General features: G+C 44.2%; 1 protein-coding gene across 9 annotated transcripts in view; it reads left to right on the top strand.

Moving 5' to 3' along the window:
- The window catches only part of SLC20A2 (solute carrier family 20 member 2), a 102042-nt gene that overhangs the window by 62426 nt on the left and 18145 nt on the right, over nt 1–21471 (top strand). For 8 of the 9 annotated variants that reach the window (XM_081809628.1, XM_081809624.1, XM_081809631.1 and 5 more), the window contains 6 exons: nt 503–643; nt 2004–2089; nt 5423–5519; nt 13749–13865; nt 17752–17976; nt 18996–19587. In XM_081809628.1, the coding sequence (XP_081665754.1) occupies nt 503–643; nt 2004–2089; nt 5423–5519; nt 13749–13865; nt 17752–17976; nt 18996–19587 (1258 nt within the window). The remainder of the gene's footprint in view (nt 1–502; nt 644–2003; nt 2090–5422; nt 5520–13748; nt 13866–17751; nt 17977–18995; nt 19588–21471) is intronic. The other variant, XM_081809640.1, reaches the window with a different exon arrangement.

The following is a 21471-nucleotide window of genomic DNA, read 5'->3' as shown; positions in this document are numbered from 1 at the left end:
CACCCGTACATAAATGTGACAAAGGCAGTTAATAATTGGCATCAAGAGACTTTCCTTTAAATATTTTCAATAAATCATCATTATCCCTTCAGTGTTGAAGAATGTTCCCTTGACTAGAGTTAAGTGAGTGATTTTTGTCAGGACTTCAGCACTCCGTAAAGAAACAATCCGGGGCGCCTGGGTGGCTCAGTCGTTAAGCGTCTGCCTTCAGCTTAGGTCATGATCCTGGGGTCCTGGGATTGAGCCCTTCATCAGGCTCCCTGCTCGGCGGGAAGCCTGCTTCTCCCTCCTTCACTCCCCCTGCTTGTGTTCCCTCTCTCGCTGTCTCTGTCAAATAAATAAATAAAATCTTTTAAAAAAAAAAAGAATCCATAAGAAAACAACCCTAGAGAGATACTGTTGCAGAGAACAATAATTTGGATTTCTTCCTTTTGTGGCTGTTTGAGATACTGTATTCTATATCTGACTTTTTTTTTTTTTTTTTTAATCTTTCAACCGATAGGTTCAGCGGTTTGGCAGTTGATTGCATCCTTCCTGAGACTTCCCATCTCAGGAACTCATTGCATTGTTGGTTCTACTATAGGATTCTCACTTGTCGCAATTGGTACACAAGGTGTGCAGTGGATGGAGCTCGTCAAGATTGGTAATTGCCATTTTCTTTTACCTGTCAGAAGCAAAGTTGACATTCTCTAGAGTAAGTCTTATTAAAAGTCACCATTATAATCTGTTTTTCCCTTTGAATGTTAAGGTTTAGAAAACAAGACCTATGTGGGTAATACATTTTCCCCTACGATTTCCGTTAACGGAGATTGTGAACTTTTATGTGTTAAATAGTTTTTTAATGCCACTCTTTTCAAATGTCATCTGGCTTGGAAAATCAGTATCTATCTGTTGTTTCCAGACAGAAAAGAAATTTATCTGATTGAAATCAGTCTGTAGTCAGAAAAACTAGGCCCTGGTGAAGAAAATACCTTCCGTGTCCAGGAGGCAGGGTTCGTGGTCATGGCAAAGCCTGGGAGCGAGGCCAGGCTATTTACTTCACTGCATTCAAGAGGTCTCCTAGTCTGCCCGCACACAGGAGACACTCTAGCGCTCCTTCTGGGTTGTAGGCTGCCCAGCAGGGATGGGTCTGACAGGTCTGATGGTCTGCCTCCTGGCTCTGGCTTTTAGCAAGAGGGAGGAAATCCATTCAGCCCCATAAGTACAGACCCACCCATTCTGAACAACATTCTCTCGCCCCATCTCCATCCACTGGGTTACTCATCCATATAAGAATCACAGTGGCCTCAGGAGCCACTGTGTCAAACAGATCCCTGACCTACCAAGCCAGGGACATGGATGGCCAGGAAAATCACCTTAGATCCCAGGAGGCTTCTAGAACAATGTCTCTCAACTCTGGCTGTACTTGAGAATTACCTGGAGAAGCAGTTAAAAAATACCAATGCCCAGAACCCCATTCCAAACCTTTTAAATCAAAATGCTTGGGGTGGAACCTGAGCATAACTAGTGTTTGAAAACTCCCCAGATGTTTCCAGTATGCAGCCAGAAATGAGAATTGCTGGGCCATAGTGTCAGGATGGCAGTACCAGGCTGACCTAGGAAAATGAAATGGAAAGTGGCTCACCTTTTAAATAACTTCACTGTTGGAGCAAGGACCAAGTCTCCATGTGTGGATGGGTAAGAAGAACAGACAGAAGGAGCTCAGTGGGAATCAAAGGAGACTGTTTTTCTGAGGCCAGGCTCAGGGATCCCTTCCCGGATTGTGTGCTGGGAGTGCGCTCCCTTACTCGGGACTCTGTGAATGTGTGAGGATTAGCTGTGCGCATGTGAGGGTCAGCCCTGCCAGGGAAGTGGGGTTGGTTAGGTTCTGAGTTAAGGTGAATAATTCCAGGAATATTTATTGATGTATGTACTGTGTGTTGGTTATCATTCTATTGTATAAATATGACTTGAGTTATGTAGAATTTTAACATTCATTAGATTTTTTTTTTTTAATTATTCAGTTGCTTCTTGGTTTATATCTCCACTCTTGTCTGGTTTCATGTCTGGCGTGCTGTTCGTACTGATCAGAATTTTCATCCTAAAGAAGGTAAGTGAGGCTGTTATGTTTTTAAGTTTTAGAACTAATTTGGTTCTATTCAATAGAAATTAATAGTTAGGGAGTCAGAGGAATGGTTGTATTTTTACGATGTTAAGGCACGTCACCTGCAAGTTAGAATTAGACTTTATTTTAAAGTAGGCAGAAAGGGGTGTCTGGCTGGCTCAGTCCATAGAGCATGTCACTCTTGATCTCAGGGTTGTGGGTTCGAGCCCCACATTGGGTGTAAAGATTACTTAAAAGTAAAATCTTTAAAAAAATAAGGTAGGCAGAATGAGTCGAGGTAGGGTCCCGAGGGGCCCCCCCAGAAAGCAGCATTGTAAATAGGGTTCCGTGCCCTGTGATTTAGTTTGTGAGCCAGTGCTCCCAGGTATTGCACACAGACCTCAAAAAAGGAAAAGTAATTCTTTCCTGAATGTTAAGTAGAACGGAATGTGATAGTGTGAAGATTTTGAAGTAGACTATCACTAAACACAGCTGGAAAATTTCTTTCCCCAAATATAAAGTGTTTGCTATATTTTAATGGAGAAAGCAAGCTTGAGACACTGACTTTTTCCTCTCCCGGAGGAAAGGATAAAAAGAAGGATATATACCTATTGGGGGTAGATTTTATAAAAAATGAAAGGAGATTGAAATTAGAACTTACTGAGATCCCTATTCTAGGGAAAAAAACTCGACTGTATTTTTTTGACCATCAAGGGGTTGTCGCAGTATTTTATACTCCCTAAAGCAGGCCCCGGGTCCCTGTGTCGCAGCGCACGCTGAGCACGTCCGGGACAGGCCTTCCCTCAAGTGGATCCTCACTTGAAGACGCCGCTATTTCCCCTTGGCACTGCCTAGCAGTCTATTGGAGGGCTCCTTCTCTTGGATCCATACAAAGCTACATTCCTTCTCTTGGGTTCTCTCCATACTAATATTTATTTACATCTTGGAAGGTGCCACCCTCTCTTGCCTGCTAGACTTCACTTTTCTGACTTCCTCTGCCTGGAACCCATCCTCGCCTGGCAAACTCCTGCTGCTACCCAGCCATCACGTGCCACTTCCTTGAAAGCCTTTCTTCTCCCACCCAGTTCTGGTTGCTTCCCTCTCTCTCATGCTTCTGCAACGCTCCATGCTTTCTTATCATTGCACTGTAGTGCTGTGTGGTGTTGTATGTCTTGCGTGCTGGCCTGGTTGCCATCGACTACAAGATCCGTGAGAGTAGAACCACGACTGTCTTGCTTACTTTGGTATTCCAGTGTCCAGCGCTGTTCTTGGGAAGACACTGGTATTTAAGAGGGAATGATGGATGCTTACATAGGTGGCAGATGATGGATGGACGAATGGAAGGAAGGAAAGAAAGGAGAGAGGGAAAGAAGGAGGGAGGGAGGGAGCCAGGAGGGAGGAGAGAAGACAGGTCTCGAGACAATTGGCATTTGAGTTTTAAGAATAAGTTATTTGAGAAAACATAAGGTGATTCAATTAAAAAAACCCATAAACTCAGCATTCAACACCTTCAGAAGTTTCGGGTGGGAGTCTTTCTTCAGCAACTCTTGTCCTAAGAAAACATTTTGGAAAGGAGGGCAGTAGGCATTCGAGCACCGGAGCATTTCATTTGTAGTGGGGCCTGGGTTCTTGTCACGTGGTATGTGACAGGTTAGAAGAGCACTGTACCTCATCCCTGGCTCCAGCCCTGGCTCCTGGCTGCTTCCTGTTCACTGGTCTGGCTATGAGTCTCATGCAGTTGAATCCCGTGCGACCCCTGCTCTTACTGGTCCTTCTGCCTCATTACCATTCAATTCAAGCCTCTTGACAAGTGCTGATGGCTACTTGAGACATTCCAGAATAGGTTCTTAATGGGTTGTACTGTTCTGCAGACACACTTGATTTCCATACATGTTTGCATTTGATAGTAAGAATCTTAGTCTCTATTTCTCCTTACTCCCGTAACCCACAGCAGTTGTTAGATCTCATTTTCCTTTCATCACGGGTGGGTGGCAGAGTCATATAAATACCGGGGTCTTACACGGTTATTAGAAATTAGTCCTTTCTTGAATTATTTAAGTGACATCTAATGTGCCAGGGCTGTATTGAGTTCCCAGTCCATGGTTTTTTTTAAGATTTTATTTATTTATTTGTCAGAGAGAGAGTGCACAAGCAGGCGGAGCAGAGAGAGAGGGAGAAGCAAACTCCCGGATGAGCAGGGAGCCCGATGCAGTACTCGGTCCCAGGACTGTAGGATCATGACCTGAGCTGACGGCAGACGCTTAACCCACTGAGCCACCCAGGCATTCCCCCAGTCCATCTTTTTGCTTCAAAATCTTCTGTAGATCTGCTTAAAACCTTCCAATTCAGGGGCACCTGGGTGGCTCAATCGTTAAGCGTCTGCCTTCGGCTCAAGTCATGATCCCAGGGTCCTGGGATCGAGCCCCGTATCGGGCTCCCTGCTCAGCGGGAAGCCTGCTTCTCCCTCTCCCACTCCTCCTGCTTGTGTTCCCTCTCTCGCTGTGTCTCTGTCAAATAAATAAATAAATAAATAAATAATCTTTTAAAAAAAATTTTTTTTAAAAATAACAAATTTATAAAAAAAAAAAACAACCTTCCATTTCAGATATTCTCTCAGATATTATTTAGTGTAAAACATATGCAGTACCATTCTTGTTAAATTATTAGATTTAGGGAATGTACCAGAAGCCTAAAGTTGCAGGTAAGTGTTTTATTAGACAAAGAACCCACAGTTCTTTTCAACTTTCAGTAGTTGAAGGTTAAATACTACGCTTTATGAAGAGATCTTAAAAGTCAAAACACATGGTAATATATTTGCTTTATACATGTTAGTAGAGCTAAAATGTATTGTGTAATAGGGTGAAGTAAAATCTCACAGTCATGCAGTGGTGTTTAAGTCACTTGGCTCTCTTAGAGCGTCCTCCGAGGGCCAAGTCTCAAAATATTGGTTGCAAGTGGATTTTCAGGGCCAAACCTGAACTTAGCTGGAGTACTGAGCACCACGGGTTTTGAAGTAGATGTTGAGCTCTGGGTTTCAGTCCCCAAGAACTGGCCTAACCTCACAGTTCTTCTCTGTTTCTAAATCTGACATCAGCTCATGTGATTCCAGCACCCCAGTGTGTCTGCTGGCCACAATAGTGCTCTTTGAAACAGTATTTGTGTAGGAGACCCGGCCCAAGCTGATGTGCAGCAGATCACACGGCAGTGACACGGCCCGCTGTTTTGGCCACACCGCCATTTGGAAGACTACCTCGTAACAGTGTTTTCTGTCATTTCACCTGTGTTGGCTCCAGAGGCTTCCTGAATCCTGACCTTCCACTTTATCTCATTGTCGTACAGGAGGACCCTGTTCCCAATGGCCTGCGGGCACTCCCAGTGTTCTATGCTGCTACAATAGCAATAAATGTGTTCTCCATCATGTACACGGGAGCACCAGGTAAGAATTCCTTGGAAGCTTAAATCCAGCAGGCAAGGCGTATTATTATCGTTAGACCTCACAGTATTGGTTTATTTGGTGCCAGCACTGTTGTTGGCTGACAGTAAAAAAAGCATCATTCATGTTCATTATGGAGTAGGAAAAAGAGTAGTAAATGCATGTCCTTGTTTTAAATACTCAAGAGGTATGTAAAGGACAAAGGCAACAAACAGACTTTCAAGTGAAAAAAGAAATTTGAAATCCTCATTCTGCTGTTTGCGCTGCTGTGTACCCGAACCGGAGCAGCCTTCTTCTGCACAGGATCTAACACCGCACACCTCCCCCTGAGCCGCGGAGGAGTCTGGGGCGGGGGGCGGGGGGGGGGGCGCACCTGAACAGGAGCGGCCACTCATTGGTGACACGCAGGGAAGCTCTGACGTGGCCCATAGCGCAAATGCCAAACTCCCTGGCATTTGTCTGACCAAAGAATCCAGTGAGTAGAAGCTACCCCCCCTTTTTTTAAGATGCTGAAACCAGTGGGTGATTTAATTTTCAGAATTACTTCTTCCCATTCTGATGGCTTTTGTTCTTTTTACAAGGTCTTCGGGGCTTTGGGGTGGGGTGGGGCAGGGTTAAAAGGTGTTTTCTTTTGCATTTTGGATGGCTAAAGAAAAACATATATGGTATTCCTCTGGCAAACATTTCAGTATGGGTGAGCATCTAATTAAATACTCCTGTACATGTTTTGGTAGAGAGGATTCCTCTTGTTTCTCTTTGTGGTGGCCTCCTACTGTGAGATCCCAAATATACCTATTTCTGTGGGGATATCTGGAGTCAGCAGATATTAGTTTGTGTTATTTTTCTTCTTGTTAATGTTCTTTATGGATTAAGATTCAGTTATTGGCCGTATTTGACAAAAATCTCCCTCTTTCTGTTCAAAAAGATAAAATTTCCCCTAAATAGCATGTCATAACATAGTTGAGAAGTGCCCTCTTCCAAAGTGGGGGAATGTCCTTATTGATTCTTCAAACTCGGTGTCCTCAAGGCCATGTTTCTCAGATTTTATTTTATTAGACATATATAATTATGTTTGTGTACTTAAGTACTGCAAATAAGAAACTTTCTGAATGAATGTTAACATTATATAACTTTCTGCTTTGGCCTCCCTGCAGCATTCAAAATGTTGATCTTCAGGGTTTAAATGCTCATGATCAGGACTTCCAGATTTTGGGTGGGAGCCTAGAGGTAGAGCGTCACAGATGCCTTAAGTAAAAAGCACAAAGCTGAAGGTCATGGGGATGAGGAGAGCCGGAGAGGGATGGAACCCTAGCCTCAGATATCAGCAGCCTGGTGGCCCTGGAGGTTTTGTAATTCATGGGCTGGGAAGGGTGTGTGTCACAGACCGTCTTCTCAATATATAAGAAAATTGGAGGCGGGGAGAACACAGCTCCACACACAAAGTTAATCCCACCACCAAGTTGAATCTCCCAAAGCATGCACATGGTGCTCGGCTGGCCCTGCAGCGCCAGGAAGGGAGAGAGCCGTCTCGGCGCTGCTGTGAGCCCCCCATCTCCTCGCTCCTCCGGAGTCTTGTTCTTAACTTTATATCGGCGCCCGGAGCACCAGGTAGCAGAAGGAGAAGCCCAGCGGGTGTCAGCCGCCACCTCTCGGCTTAGTGATGTCCGGGACTAAGGGGGGGCTGCCAATGCCTTTGTAGTGTACCAAGTCCCGGAAATGTGAATTGGTATAAATCAGGATGACTTATTTTTATTTCTGCGTTTTGTTTTTTTCTGTTCTCTATTCTTCTTGCTCCTGGTGGCTCTTCTGAATGTCAGAAGTCACCTGTGTGATTTTAATTAAAATTCGCCTTTTTCTATACTTGGCCTAATTTTTCCCATCACTTCTTTCTTGTTTCCTCATCGTTCACTGCAGTTTTGCTGAAAGAATCTTCTGGGTGGAGTAGTAAATACTGTAGAGAAAATGAAACTGTATGGTGGATGAGACACTAAGGATAATATCAGTACTTCATAGGGAGGTTGTAAGAAATAAAGAATATAAATGCGGAATTTTAGTGAGCCGAATTACACATGAGTTAATCCTTTTGGTCCCCTGAGCTCCTCTGGGACACCGGCAGTGCAGACAGGGAAGTGAAGCGCAACAGGGCTGAGTCTGCAAGGGCATATAACTAGTGAGGTAGAGAATCCTAGTCCCGAGCCCTGGGTTCTGCGGGATGGCATTACACTGGCACGTGACACAGCATGGGTTGGACACCTGCTCTACAGTTCCTGGTCCCGTCTGTCACCATTAATGACAGTCAGTGCTGGGCATGGAGCCTACTTAAAATACACCAACCTTTATACATTCTTTCCTTTCTTTTCACTCTCTTTACAAATGGCTTCTAATAGGGGCACCCGGGTGGCTCAGTTGGTTAAGCGCCCAGCTCTTGATTTTGGCTCAGGTCGTGATCTCAGGGTTGTGAGATCGAGCCCCGCAGCGGCCTCGCTGGGCATGGAGCCTGCTTAGGATTCTTTCTCTCCCTCTGCCCCTGCCCCAGCTCACTCTCTTGCTCTCTCTTTCTCTCAAAAAAAAAAAAGGCTTCTAATACTTAGAAACCTGGTTCTATGTCTTTGGATATATTTAATAGACAGGGAGTATAAAGAGGGTAGCTACTTCTTTAATTAGGGATATTAAAACATCTGCACAAGAATCTCAAAGATCATTCCTCATTTGAGAGCACAGACAGTAGTCCCAGTGCTGGAGTTAACATTAAGGACTTTGGTTGGGCAGCCGGGCTGTCAGGAACGTCACATCCTACCTCTCTGAGCCTCTGTGCGTCATGATAAAGTGAGGACAGCAGGAGGACTTCCGTGAAAGGGCCACCACACTCTGTGAGACAATGCAGGCAGGGTGCGGACATGGTGCCTGGCCCATAGTGACTCATATGTGTTAGGGCTATTTTGTGACTGTCAATCATAAGTAGCCTCATCTTTTCCGCCTTAAGTTGCCAGCATATCCTGACTCATCCTATCCTTTTATTTTTTCCACACATGTTGGTTTGGAAAGCTTACTTGAAGTTTTCCGGGGGCGGGTGGGGGGGGTTACCTAGAGGAGAAAGAAAGATAAGAAGGTCATTTTGTTTCCCCATTGAGTCAGAAAGGACTTTGCTAATATTTTGGTTCCTGGGGCATGTTTGTAGACTATCCAGTAGGTGCGTCCAGATCTTCTGTTTCTTTAAACAAAGGTTAACTTTTGCCCTTCAAAGTGGACTTTGTCTACTCCTCCCTCACGCGGGAACTCTGCTTCATAACAGTGGTGTCATATTTGGTGATAAGGCTCAGCTGAGAAGGGTCCCTTCGACGGTGACTCAGTCATCCTCCTTTCAAAATCTGTCTGCCTTCCTGCTGGTCTGGAATTTATTCCTCCTAGTTCCCTTCCTTCCTTAGAACATTTCCGTTCAACATGTAAGTGCCTCAGAGGTAAAAGGAAGGAACGAAATTCTCTAATAAATGAGTAGCGGCATTAATCTTACCCTGTTTCAGCTGTAAGAACTTTTGATAAATAGCATTTTTACGCATGGACATAACTTCAGTGGGGCTCGTTGGCTGTTGAGATCTAGTGCTGTGTTTTGATTTCCTCTGCTCCTCCATTCTAAATTATTTTGAACTTGTTTATATCTTAGGCTGAGTTTGATTTGTTTTACTTTGCATTTGACATGACTTCTCAAATAAAAGTCATTCTTCTACTTCAAAGCCTGAGCACTTTAAAAAACTGTCTCTGCATTTTTGTCCTTAAAAAAATAATTTGCAAGAAGCAAAAATAACTTTAGGAAATAAAATGCTCACTTGGGTTGGATATAAGCCTGAGGTTTATTTGTAATGAAAAAGTCTTCAGTTGTGTGGGACCTGGTTTTGTGAGTGCTGAAATTCATTGCATGCTTCTTTGAGCTGTCAGAGCTGATAGGCTAAGTACGCCTCTGGCGGTTGTGTTTAACTTCCGAGTTGAAGCGTGTTCCCCCGCCCGGCAGCATCAGCATCTGCACAGGAGGTAGAGGGATGTGTGTGTGTGTGTGTGTGTGCGCGCGCGTGCGCGCGCGTGTGTGTGTGTGACTGTGGAGAGATGTCCACAATGTATTGTATGTGGGAAATGAAATCACAGAACAATATATACAGTATGATCCTACATCTGTTCATTTTTTTTTAAAAAGAAGAAAGAGATTCTCAAAAACATTCTACACTGTATGTTTATATTTAGAAAATACCTGGAAAGAGACACACAAAATAGTTAACAGTGTTTCTCTAGAAAGTAGGTTCAAGAAAGAAGAGTGATGAGGAATTTTCGTATTTGTACATCATACAGTTTTGTACTGATATTTTCATAATAAGCATATGTTATTTATAAAATTAGAGAAGAAGAAGAAAGGCTTTAGAGCGATGCTGAGGAGTAGGGGTATAAGGGAAGTAATATAGTTAACATGCTATTGGTTTTATAGGAGTTGTATTTATTCTGTAGATTCTAATAATGGCTGTCATAGGTGAAAAATGAGAGGTGTAACAAAGTAATGAACCCAGAAGATAGTGTTTCTGAAGAGTCTCCTGCATATTCTGATCTTGGGGGGATTTGAGATGGAACTGTAAAGATGTTTGAGGTTAGAGCTGCATCCCTGTTCATCACGTCCCAGCTGTTGAGAAACTGGAAGGAGCTTGAGCTGCACGGCTGTCGAGTGCCTGGGCCGGAGGGCTGGGCCTCTCAGCCCCGGTGTCCGTGTGGGCGTCCGTGTGGGCGTCCTTGTGGGCTCCTGAGGCCACTCCTGGCCCAGGGAAAGGAGCATTACACCGTGTCCACGGAGTGAAGAGGCGCCCCGTGTCTTACTGCTAGTTTAAGGTTCATGATTATTGGAAAACAGTTTGAGATCCTCACAGGCAAAGGAGTTTTGTCAAAAGTTTTGCCTTGGATGTGCATTGATTTAAGTGCCTTTCTACACTGAATTTTTTTTTAATATTTTATTTATTTATTTGACAGAGAGAGACACAGCAAGAGAGGGAACACAAGCAGGGGGAGTGGGAGAGGGAGAAGCAGGCTCCCTGCAGAGCAAGGAGCTTGATGTGGGGCTTGATCCCAGGACTCTGGGATCATGACCTAAACCGAAGGCAGACACTTAACCGACTGAGCCATCCAGGCACCCCTACACTGAATTTTTGTACTTAACTGTTTGTTATCCATGAAACTCGATTTTATATATTCAGTACCAATCATAGCTGTGTGACGTAACTGTCCGTTTGCATGTGAATCTTCGTGTTCATTTGCTGCCCTGGTACATTAGTAAATTGCTGGAATAATTTGGTCAGATCCAAATTCTGTCTCCATTCTGCTCCTCTCTGCTCTCACTATCAGTGACTTTCCCCATCTTCCTGCGTTCCGTCCATTTTTCTTTTCCTTGATTTTTCTTACTGTCTCTCCCCCACTTCCACCCTCAGTGATGTGTTTACCCCTGACTCTCCCTACCAGTTTCCCGTGACTTAGCAGGGGGATTGCAGAGCTTTCTGGCCACTTTGCAGGCCAAACTGATGGCAAAAGAGATTGTGGTGATAGAGCTACAAAGGCAGGTGGTGCTGTGGCTTATTGTCGACGCCAAGGATCAAAAGTCTTGTAGCCAGCCTCAGTTTCTCTTTTTTGGATGTTGCTCCTGACACCTCAGGATTCCCATGGAATGCCAGCAGAAAGCGAGGAGATGGGCTTGGAAGGAACACAGAAAGCAGCCCTTCTCTGCTTTTGTTGTGGGCTGTGCTCAGCACGGATGGAAAAAAATAGTGCCCAAGAGCAAATGTGCGTACTCATTTAGAATAGGTAGATAGATTATAGAGAGGTGGATAATACATAAAATCTATGAAGAGATTGTTTCTCTCTTCCCATAGCATCCGGGGCTTGCCTCTCTTACATCAGATTCACACAATGAAGCTACAAGTGGCACAGTTAACAATTTTATCATCAACTAAACCAGAAGGCACAAAGGAAACCTCTTCAAAAATCAAATACTTGGGGTGCCTGGGCGGCTCAGTTGGTTAAGCGTCTGCCGGGGTCCTGGGATCAAGCCCTATATCGGGCTCCCTGCTCAGCAGGGAGTTTGCTTCTCCCTCTACCCTTACCCCCCCCACTCGTGATCTCTCTCTCTCAAATAAAAAAAAATACTTTTAAGCTATAAGAGTGATCGGTACTGTTCTTAGTTGATCGGTTCGATGTTGGTAATTACCAGTTACTGCTCAGTTTGGCAAGAAGCAGCTTTGGCGTGATCTTTTATCACATGTATTAAGACGCTGACGTGAAGTTGTAGAGCAGAAGGCAGGAAGCCAGGACCCACGGGCACAGCGCAGTAAGGGGAGCCCGAGTGGTTTTACAGGTGGCAGATTGAGGGGCAGAGCCTGAGCTGGAGCTGGGCTGCCAGCTAACAGGGCACAGCCCCACCTGAATCCACAGCTTTCTGACGTCGGAGTGAGCGTTAGGACTGGAATAGTCTAGCTCCTGAGTGTCTGTACTCCCACCAGTGACTCCTTAGCTATAATTAGGTTAGGTGATTCTGGGTTTTTGTTTTTTCTATTGATATATGCTAATCCTGGCTCTCACCTACAGTATTAACTACCCATTCTACCTCTTACAGTTACCGAAATGTTTAATAATACCTTAATTGAATAACTTTGAGTGGGTTTGTGTGTATGAAATGGTTAACAGTGTAACAAAGCCTGCATCATTAAATATTTAATCCAAGAGCAAAGAGCACGGTTTTAAATAGTTTATTCCTTTAAAACTTTTAAAACATGTTTAACAATTTACAAAAGTGACATGCTTATCATTTGTTGTCCAAGCTAACATTACAAAAGTATATGTAGTGAGAAGTGAAAACCCCCTCCGATTTCCTGTCTCTACAGGAATAGCCATTGTATCATTCCAGAACTTTTTCTATACACTTGTGCGTATGGTAAGAGTATAAATATGGGGTTTTCTTTTTTAAAGATTTTATTTATTTATTTATTTATTTATTTTGAGAGAGAGAATGAGAGACAGAGAGCATGAGAGGGAGGAGGGTCAGAGGGAGAAGCAGACTCCCTGCCGAGCAGGGAGCCCGATGCGGCACTCGATCCCGGGACTCCAGGATCATGACCTGAGCCGAAGGCAGTCGCTTAACCAACTGAGCCACCCAGGCGCCCGGGGTTTTCTTTTTTAAACATGAATTGGATCATGGTATACATCCAGGCAGCCTTTCTTACTTATTAGATTGTGGGCCTCTTCCTTATAAGTATATAGAGATCTACCTCATTTTTATGACTCTGTCTTACAATCATTTCACGTTTCCATAATGATGCAGGTATTTGTTGTCTCACATATTCTTACTGTTACAAATAATGCCACGGAAGTATTCTTGTACACGTCTGCTCGTTCCTGTGCAAGCATGCTTTTTTAAGTTGAAAACCTGTGAATGTGGGTGAAATGTTGCCTGTTGCCACCAGTGACAGAAGATGTACAGAATGCAGAGTGATGAGTTCTGGAGACAGTACAGTGCCAGGAAAATGTGATGTTCCTAAGCCACGTGCACTTCTGCCTTTTTATTGGCTAATGTAATTGCAACTTAGTGCGCATTATTGAATTTTAATGAAAAGTTTTTTATGTTGTAATTCCATGAGTTGACACTTCAAAGAAGAGTTAAGTTCGAAGGTCAATGTCTTTTGAAAAAACTTTTGTTTCCAAGCTGACTTTAAAAAGGTTTGTGTATGTGGTCAGAGCGTCATGGCCATTTAAAGCAGAGCTGCTGACTCCTCAGAAACCCAAACAGGCAGCAGTCAGCAGCTGTGTGCAGTGAGGGTTCCAGACCTCAGCTTCTCGCTGCCCTGGAGGGGCCAGTGACAGGGCGGAAGACAGCAGAGTCCTTCTTGGCCGTGCTTGTCCACTCCGGAACCTTGCTGTTGAGATAATGTGTAAATGGTTTTAGTCCAACTTAATACACTGTTTGCGCCACATTGGTAAAATGTTAATAGTTGGCTTACTACTCAGTTTAACCACATATTGACAAGGTGTAGTGTGTCTTAAACACATAGCTTCCTACCCCCAAAACGATAGCATTTTTTTTTTGGTTGAGAGTTTTATTAAATACGAAGTCCAGGTGATTCATTTTGGATTTAAGAAATGTAAAGTATGTTGATATGAGGCTTGACCTTTCAGAAAGTATCCACTGACAACACGACTGTCCTTCTTCCTTCCCAGTGCTTGGTCTGGTCCTTCCCATATGGGCAATAGCACTCATCTCCTTTGGTGTTGCGCTGCTGTTTGCCCTTTTTGTATGGCTCTTTGTGTGTCCATGGATGCGGAGGAAAATAGCAGGTAAGGGCTTTTTTATTCCTCTGATTTACAAAATCCCTGGTTCCTGGGGCTTCAGGTATAATCCATAATCACCCTTACTAACACAGGAAACTGAAAACATGGATGAGTCTAGAACATAGCCCTGAGATACATGCCCCATCCTTGTCTCTTGGCTCCTGACTGCTTTCCCGCTCAAACTTTTTCTTGGTCACCTGTGACTTGAGTGAGCAGTAAGGTCCTGGTTGCCTCGGATAACTGGAAGTTGACTGTTTGGTCAGTTTCTACCAGCCTGATGAAAAACATTAGTCTTCAGGGAAATGCAGATTAACACTATAATAAGATATTAGTTCACACCCACAGGATTGGCTAAAACTAAATAAACTAGTATTTTGAACTGTTGATGAAGAAGTGAAATAATAGAATTTTCATGCATTTATGGTGAAAAATGGTACAACCACTTTGGAAATTAGAAGTTTCCTGTAAAGTTAAGCATACATTTACCACATGACCCAGTAATTCCACTCCTAGGAATTTATCCAAGAAAAATGAATATACACATCCGTAAAAAGACTTGTATGCAATCATTCTGTCCTAATAGCCAGAAACTAGAAACAGCCCTAGTGTTCCTAAATAGGTGAAAGGATAACCAAATTGTGGTATATTCATAGAGTAGAAGCCTGCTTAGCACTCAAGAGAATGAACTACCCACAACATAATGAATTTCATAGACGTTGTTTTGAGCAAAAGAAGCCAGCTACAAAAGAGTACGTACTGTATGATTCTAGGGAAAATTAATCTATAGCAATAGAAACCAGTGGGTGCTGGAGATGGTGGGGAGTTTCAGGAGACTGATGGCAAAGGGGCACATGGGAACATTCCAGGGACATGGAAATGTTCTCTCTCCCGGTTGGGGGAGTGTTTTTAGGGTGTACTCATTCATCACAGGTCATCTGCCTGTACACTTAAAATATATGAATTTTATTATGTATAAATTACACCTCGACATAAACAATTTTTTTAAAAAGAAGAATATGGGTCAGAAAGTTGCCAGAGTTGTTTTTCTGTCACTAGCAACATAATTCCAAACCTTGAGGCCACATGCTTTTATAGGGTTCTCAAAAGAAAAGAAGTATTTACTTTTGGCCTCAGAGTGTGCCTTACAATTGTGTTTTAGTGTGGACATATCTGACTTTGAAAACCCATATTTCAAAGAAGAGCAAAAGAAATGAGGAGACATACCATATTCATGAAGTGGAAGACCCAGTAGAGTTACGATGTCAGTTCTTGTCAAATTGCCCTCAGATTTAATACATTTTAAATTAAAATCCCAGCAAGATATGTGGTAGATGTAGAGAAGTTACTTTAAAAATCTATGTGGAAAGGTAAAGGAACTAGAATAGCCAAAAACAATTTTAAAAAAGAACAAGTTGGAGGATTCATACTACTCAACTCAGACTTAATATAAAGCAACCAGACCATGTGGAATGAGTGAAAAGATAACCCACATTAATAGAACAGACTAGAGTCCAGAAATAGACCCACACAAATACAGCACATTATTTTTCAACAAAGTACAGAGGCACTGCAGTGGAGAAAGAGACATCTTTCAACAAATGGTATTAGAACATTTGGACATCTATATGCAAAAAAAAGAACCTCGACTTAAGCCTCACACCTGTAAAAAAAAACAATTAACTCAAAGCGCATCATAGATTTAAATGAAAATAGAAAGTGATAAGACTTTTAGGGAAAAAAATAAAATGCATAGAATTTGTCCATTTTTTTTGAGCCATTCAGATTGGTGTGTAGTGGTATCTCGTGATTTTAATTTGCACTTCCATGATGACTAACAATGTGGAGTGCCTTTCCATGGACTTATTTGCCATTTACATAGCTTTACTGATGAAGTGTGTGTTCAAATTTTTTGCTCATTTTGTAACTGCGCTATTTTCGAAGATTTCCCTGTGTTCTGAATACAAGTCCTTTGTCAGAGGATTTGCAAATACTTCCTCCCAATCTGTAGCTTGTCTTTTCATTCCCTTAATAGTGTTTCTCACAGAGCAATAGCTTTTGATCTTGATGAAGTGCGGTTTACCAACTTTTTTTATAAATTGTGTTTTGGGTGTCACATCTAAAAATTCTTTGTTTCACCCACTAACAAAAGTTTTTTTCCCCTTTTTAAAATTTTTATAAAAATCACAAATTCTGTGGTTTCATTTATGTGATAGTCTGAAACAGACAAAACTGTAGGGACAGTGGTTGCCAAGGAGCTGGGCAGGGGGTCTGACTACACGGGGAGCTTTGGGAGATGATAGAACCTCTCTGCATCCTGATTGTGGGGGGGTTACATGGATCTAGACACCTCTTAGAATCAGGACGGACACGCACATAGGCACATAGTCAACTTACTGCATATAAATTCAAACAAAAACTAAAAAGATGCGCATTAATATACCTACAACTTCAGATTAAATGGTGTAAAGCCACATCAATAATGGGTTGATAACTAGCTGCTGCTGCTTCCCCCATGTAGCCCTGCTCCCTGCTCTCTGCTGAGAATAAATATCACCTCCTCTATTCATACAGAGTACTCGCCTAAGATGAGCCTCTTAAAACACGCCACTGGCCTGATTTAACCCCATACTTAAATGCTTTGATGTTTAAAGACTTTTCCTACTATCTGAACATTCTTGTCAAATAGACTATAAAATCTTTGCTTTTCAGCTTAAGGCTATTAATATGACAGCAGGAAACTGATATTGCTCCCCGTTCTGGCTTCCCAGGAGGTTTTTTTTTTTGCCAATGCCATATTTTGATATTTTCACTATATATTCTTGTTCGGTTGTTTTAAGTACACACTAGTGATTAAGGACATGGACCATAGAGCTAAACTACCTGCATTTTACCACCTGGGTGACTCTGGGCAAATGGCTTAATCTCTCTGTTCCTCGGTGTGCTCATTAATAAAAAGCAGAAAATAATGAAACCTGTATCATGTAAGTGTTAACAATTTTTGCTTAATTATTATTGTAATCTTTACAAATGTTATTTCTCCCATTTTGATTATAAGCACTTTGTGGTCGGAGATCTGTGTGGACCTTTCTTCGTTCCCCGTAGTACAGAACAGAAGTGTAGTTTTGGAAGATGTGTGTGTGTTTCTTCTGACTCTCTAGATAGAGAGAGAGAGGTGATGGAGATTCTGTGAGTGTATCCAGCAGAGGAACTGAGAAGAATACTTGCATTTTAGTCCTGTAGGTGAGAGCTTAGATATTTGCCCAGGAGAATTTACAAGTAGCGAGATCATTAAATCAGCCGTACCACTTATCAGATCTGATTAAAAAGAATGCTACAGAGCTTTCAAGCAGCTTTTTAAAAAAATCCCTTCTCTCTTCTTATGAAAGTAAAGAATTTTTAAAAGTAAGTAGGATCTCTCTGTTCCTTTTTGGAAGATGATTTACTTGTTTCCTAAGATTTGGTGACCTGAAGAAATTGGAGACCAATAATTTATTGAACAGAAGAAAACCAAACAGACTCTAACTAATATCTCTGAAGACAAAAAGGATAAACAATTCAGTGATTTTGAGGTTAGTTTAAGAAAACACAAGACCAGTCCAGATGGTTGTAGGATTACAGAATGCAAGCCCTGGAAGGGACCGTGGGGACCGGATCTAGCCCTCTCTATTTGTTGGTTTTGGAGGAGATGACTGAGGCTTGAGCCCCCCTCTTGTCCTCAGTAGCTGAATTTTTCTGGCTCAAGTTTCCCAGATAATTGAACTCTCCACTTTATTTTTTCTATCTAGCTATAACTATTTTTTTTCATTTCCAAAGTAACTACTGAAGTATAAAGATAAATATTCATTTTTATATTCATTTTTTAATAACAAGAACTCTATTTCACCATTTTCAGTTATGACTATATTTTCTTTAGGCAAATTACAAAAAGAAGCCGCTTTATCACGAGTGTCCGATGAAAGCCTCGGGAAAATTCAGGAAGCGGATTCCCCGGTATTTAAAGAGCTACCAGGTGCCAAGGCCAGTGACGACAGCACTGTCCCTCTCACGGGGCCGGCAGGGGAGCTGGCTGGGACCTCGGAAGGCACATCAGTGGGAAACCACCCCCGGGCCTCCTATGGTAAGACGTGTGCAGAGGATTGGGGTTTGCGTGGTTGGCAGAAGGCAGTCTTAATGCACAGAAGTGCTCCCCAGTTTCATGTTTTGGGAGAACCCAGGCTAAAGATGTCTCAGGAGACCATGCAGTCACAGAGCAGGAGCAGGCTCACTCTGGGCCTGTGATTGTCTTCCAAGAGCTATTTCTGGTCTCATGAGGGGCCGCACACCGTGCCCGCACTGCCTCCGTGCGGCTGGGCTCGGGCAGCTGTGCGCGCATCCTCCCAGCTGCCGGAGCTTGACCCTTCCAGCTCGCTAAGTGTGCTTTCCTCCCAGAAGACACAGAGGAAAGCTGAAATTGGAACCAAGGAGGTCGTCCTACTGTAGAATCACAGGAACCTCAGAAAACATCGAGACTGTCCTGTGGCGGGGGGGTTCTTTTGTCTCCTAACATTTGTGGAGAACGATGGGCGAAGCACCAGCCTCTGCCAAGCCTGTCCGGGCAGCTCCCCGCCTCCCTGCAAGGTGGCGCCCTGGCACCTGCTTTCGCTTCCCGTAGGTGCGGTCTCCGACGTGGCCCAAAGAAAGCAAATGGATTTTGCCCCACTGATCTGACAGATAAGTGCCTCTGACAGTCATGATTGGCCTTTAAGGAGCACCTAAAATATCTGTCTCACAGTGAACTGGATTTTGTCCCTCATGTATGAAGTTTCCCCAAGATAAGTTCCTTATAAGGATTCTCCCTTTATTGGTTACTAGAAACAGGAAAGAGTGCTGTGGTAATTTCTAGAAGACACTTTTTAAGAGAAAAATAGCATCATTTTCAAATGCCATATTATTAGTTTGTATGTTTCCAAATTTCCTTTTTTATTTTAACCATATTACATGTTCTTTATAGTTAATGTGGAAAAGAAAGCAGGTGGAAAAAATTGAAAATCCCCATAACCCTAATTTCCAGAGATAACCACCATGAGGAGTATTTCCTTCCAGAAACCAATTATATTCGAAAGGCTAGAAAATCAGACTCTCGTTAACCCTTTTCAGGAAGGGCACTTTCCATGACTCATGGCTCTGCAAAATCGCCCATCTCCAACGGTACCTTCGGCTTTGACGGCCACACGCGGAGCGACGGGCACGTGTACCACACGGTGCACAAAGACTCGGGGCTCTACAAGGACTTGCTGCACAGAATGCACACGGACAGGGGCCCCGAGGACAGGCCCGCCCTGGAGAACAACTACAGGCTGCTGCGCCGGAACAACAGCTACACCTGCTACACGGCCGCCATCTGTGGGATGCCCGTGCACTCGACCTTCAAAGCTGCCGACTCGTCCTCCGCCCCCGAGGACAGCGAGAAGCTGGTGGGTGACGCCGTATCCTACTCCAAGAAGAGACTTCGCTATGACAGCTACTCGAGCTACTGCAATGCGGTCGCAGAAGCTGAGATCGAGGCCGATGAGGGAGGTGTGGAAATGAAGCTGGCCTCTGAGCTGACCGATCCTGACCAGCCCCGAGAGGACCCTGCAGAAGAGGAGAAGGAGGAGAAGGACACAGCCGAGGTCCACCTCCTGTTCCATTTCCTGCAGGTCCTCACTGCCTGTTTTGGATCCTTCGCTCATGGTGGCAATGACGTGAGGTAAGTCATTCGTTCGTTCAGCGAGTATGTGCTGAGGGTCTGCCTGCGGGCCAGGCGCTGTGCGGACAGCCAACTAAGACCCCTGTCACTGGGAGTAGACATATGTGGTGTGCTAGGCCGTGTAAGTGCGAAGAGGAGAATAAGGTAGGAAGGGGGATGGCAGCGCCTGGGGGACTGCAGTGTTGGCTAGGCTGCTCAAGTTAGGGCTCGCTGGGTGAGATCTGAAGGGGCTGAGGGAGCCAGCCGAGTGAGCATCTGTGGGAGAGCAGTCCCAGGACAGCAGGTGCAAAGGCCTGAGGCAGGAGCGGGCCTTGGGTACCGTAGGAAGAGCAAGGAGGCCACGGAGGGAGAGAGTGTGGACTGTAAGGTCAGCAGGTCATGGAGGCCTGGAATACGTAAAGAGTCTCTGTTCTCTTCTTCCGAGCTGGGAAGCCCTAGATAAGCCGTGTAGTTTCCCAAAGCCTCAGTGTCCCAGTCTGTAAAATGGGGGTGAAACTAGTACCAGCCTCATGGGGTTTCCAGGAGGATTAAGTGAGATGCTGAATTTAATGCGCTTAGGACGGTGCTCCTCACATAGTCAGTATCTGTGTATTTTCTTTATTACTATTACTATAATTATCATCAGGCCTAGTGTTTTTTTCCAAATCAGGAAAACATGCAGTTGTCGTAGTTCTTACTGCGCAGATATATGACTGGCATTCTATAGCTGTGGCTTTCCAGACTCTGCCTAACCAGGTGCAGTTCAGTGTCTGTTCTTTTTAAAAGAAGTCGTCCTCCCAGACGAGAGGCCTGGACATCTCAGGTTCCACTCACTGTTATATAGGTGTCGCCGTGTTATTGCTTTTGAGGCATCATGTTCTGTCCTATCTTAGTTTCTTGACTGCCCCCCCCCGGCCCCCAGCACCACTCTGCTTCCTCCTCCTCCTGATCAAAAATTGTTCACTGAAGCCCTGGTACTGGTAAAGTGCTCTGAATTGGGTCCCTGTTCTTTGGGAGTTTAAATTCCAGCTGGGGAGATTAAAAGAACATACATGGAAAAGTACCAAACCACCCCAGAGCAGTATTGCAAGGCCTCAGGAAGAGTCCAGTGGGGACTGCTTCAGAAGGCTGGAGTCTCGGGCAATGGCTTGCAGTGCAGGGGCTGGTTTTGAGGCTTCTGAATACAGACATGGTCGGATAAAAGCAGGATTCTGGAAGTAACGCGACAGTGAAGAGAGGCTTCTGTTCCTTTAACCATAGGTTATTACCTTTACCCCAGGCTTCAGTGCTGAACCATTTGTAACTTACTCTAATCCATCTCAAAACGGTCCTTTGAGGTCATAAGTGGTATCCTTCAAAGACAGGGAATCTGAAGCTCAGAAATGTGACGTTTCTGACCCAGGATCACACAGCTAATGAGAAGCAGACTCGAACGGCAGCTCTCTGTGACCCTCAGCCTCCACTCTGCGTGCATGGCGTCGAGCGGGCTGAGAAGGGGAGACTGGACCTGCAGACGGCCGCCGTCGAAGGCCTGCAGGGGGCTCCGCACGCGGGAGCTCGGAGGTTGTTGCTCCATCCTCACAACAAGTGAAAAAGTGGGCAGACTGAAAAATCAACAACCTGTCTTGGACCCATAGAAAGAGGAGGACCCAGGGCAGTCGGCTGTCCCCAAGTACAGGAGAGACAGAGAGGTACAGGGGGTCATGGAGGAGACTCGCGAGTGGAAAGTGCTGTGGGGACCAGTGCCGGGCAGGAGAGCCTGAACTGGAATGATGAATTCCTGGAGGCTCCGTGGAGACAAGTGTGAGGGGTAAAGACCCCAGGGAAAGCCCCCCTCCCCCCCCCCCCGCAGATTGTCAGTTTTACCTCTACTAGGAGCTCTACCAGCTCCTCACGGTGAAAATG

Source organism: Leptonychotes weddellii, chromosome 2 (genome assembly GCF_054177405.1).
Source record: "Leptonychotes weddellii isolate Sample4059 chromosome 2, ASM5417740v2, whole genome shotgun sequence".
In the NCBI taxonomy this organism is placed as follows: domain Eukaryota; kingdom Metazoa; phylum Chordata; class Mammalia; order Carnivora; family Phocidae; genus Leptonychotes; species Leptonychotes weddellii.
This window is presented reverse-complemented; position numbering and strand designations above follow the sequence as displayed.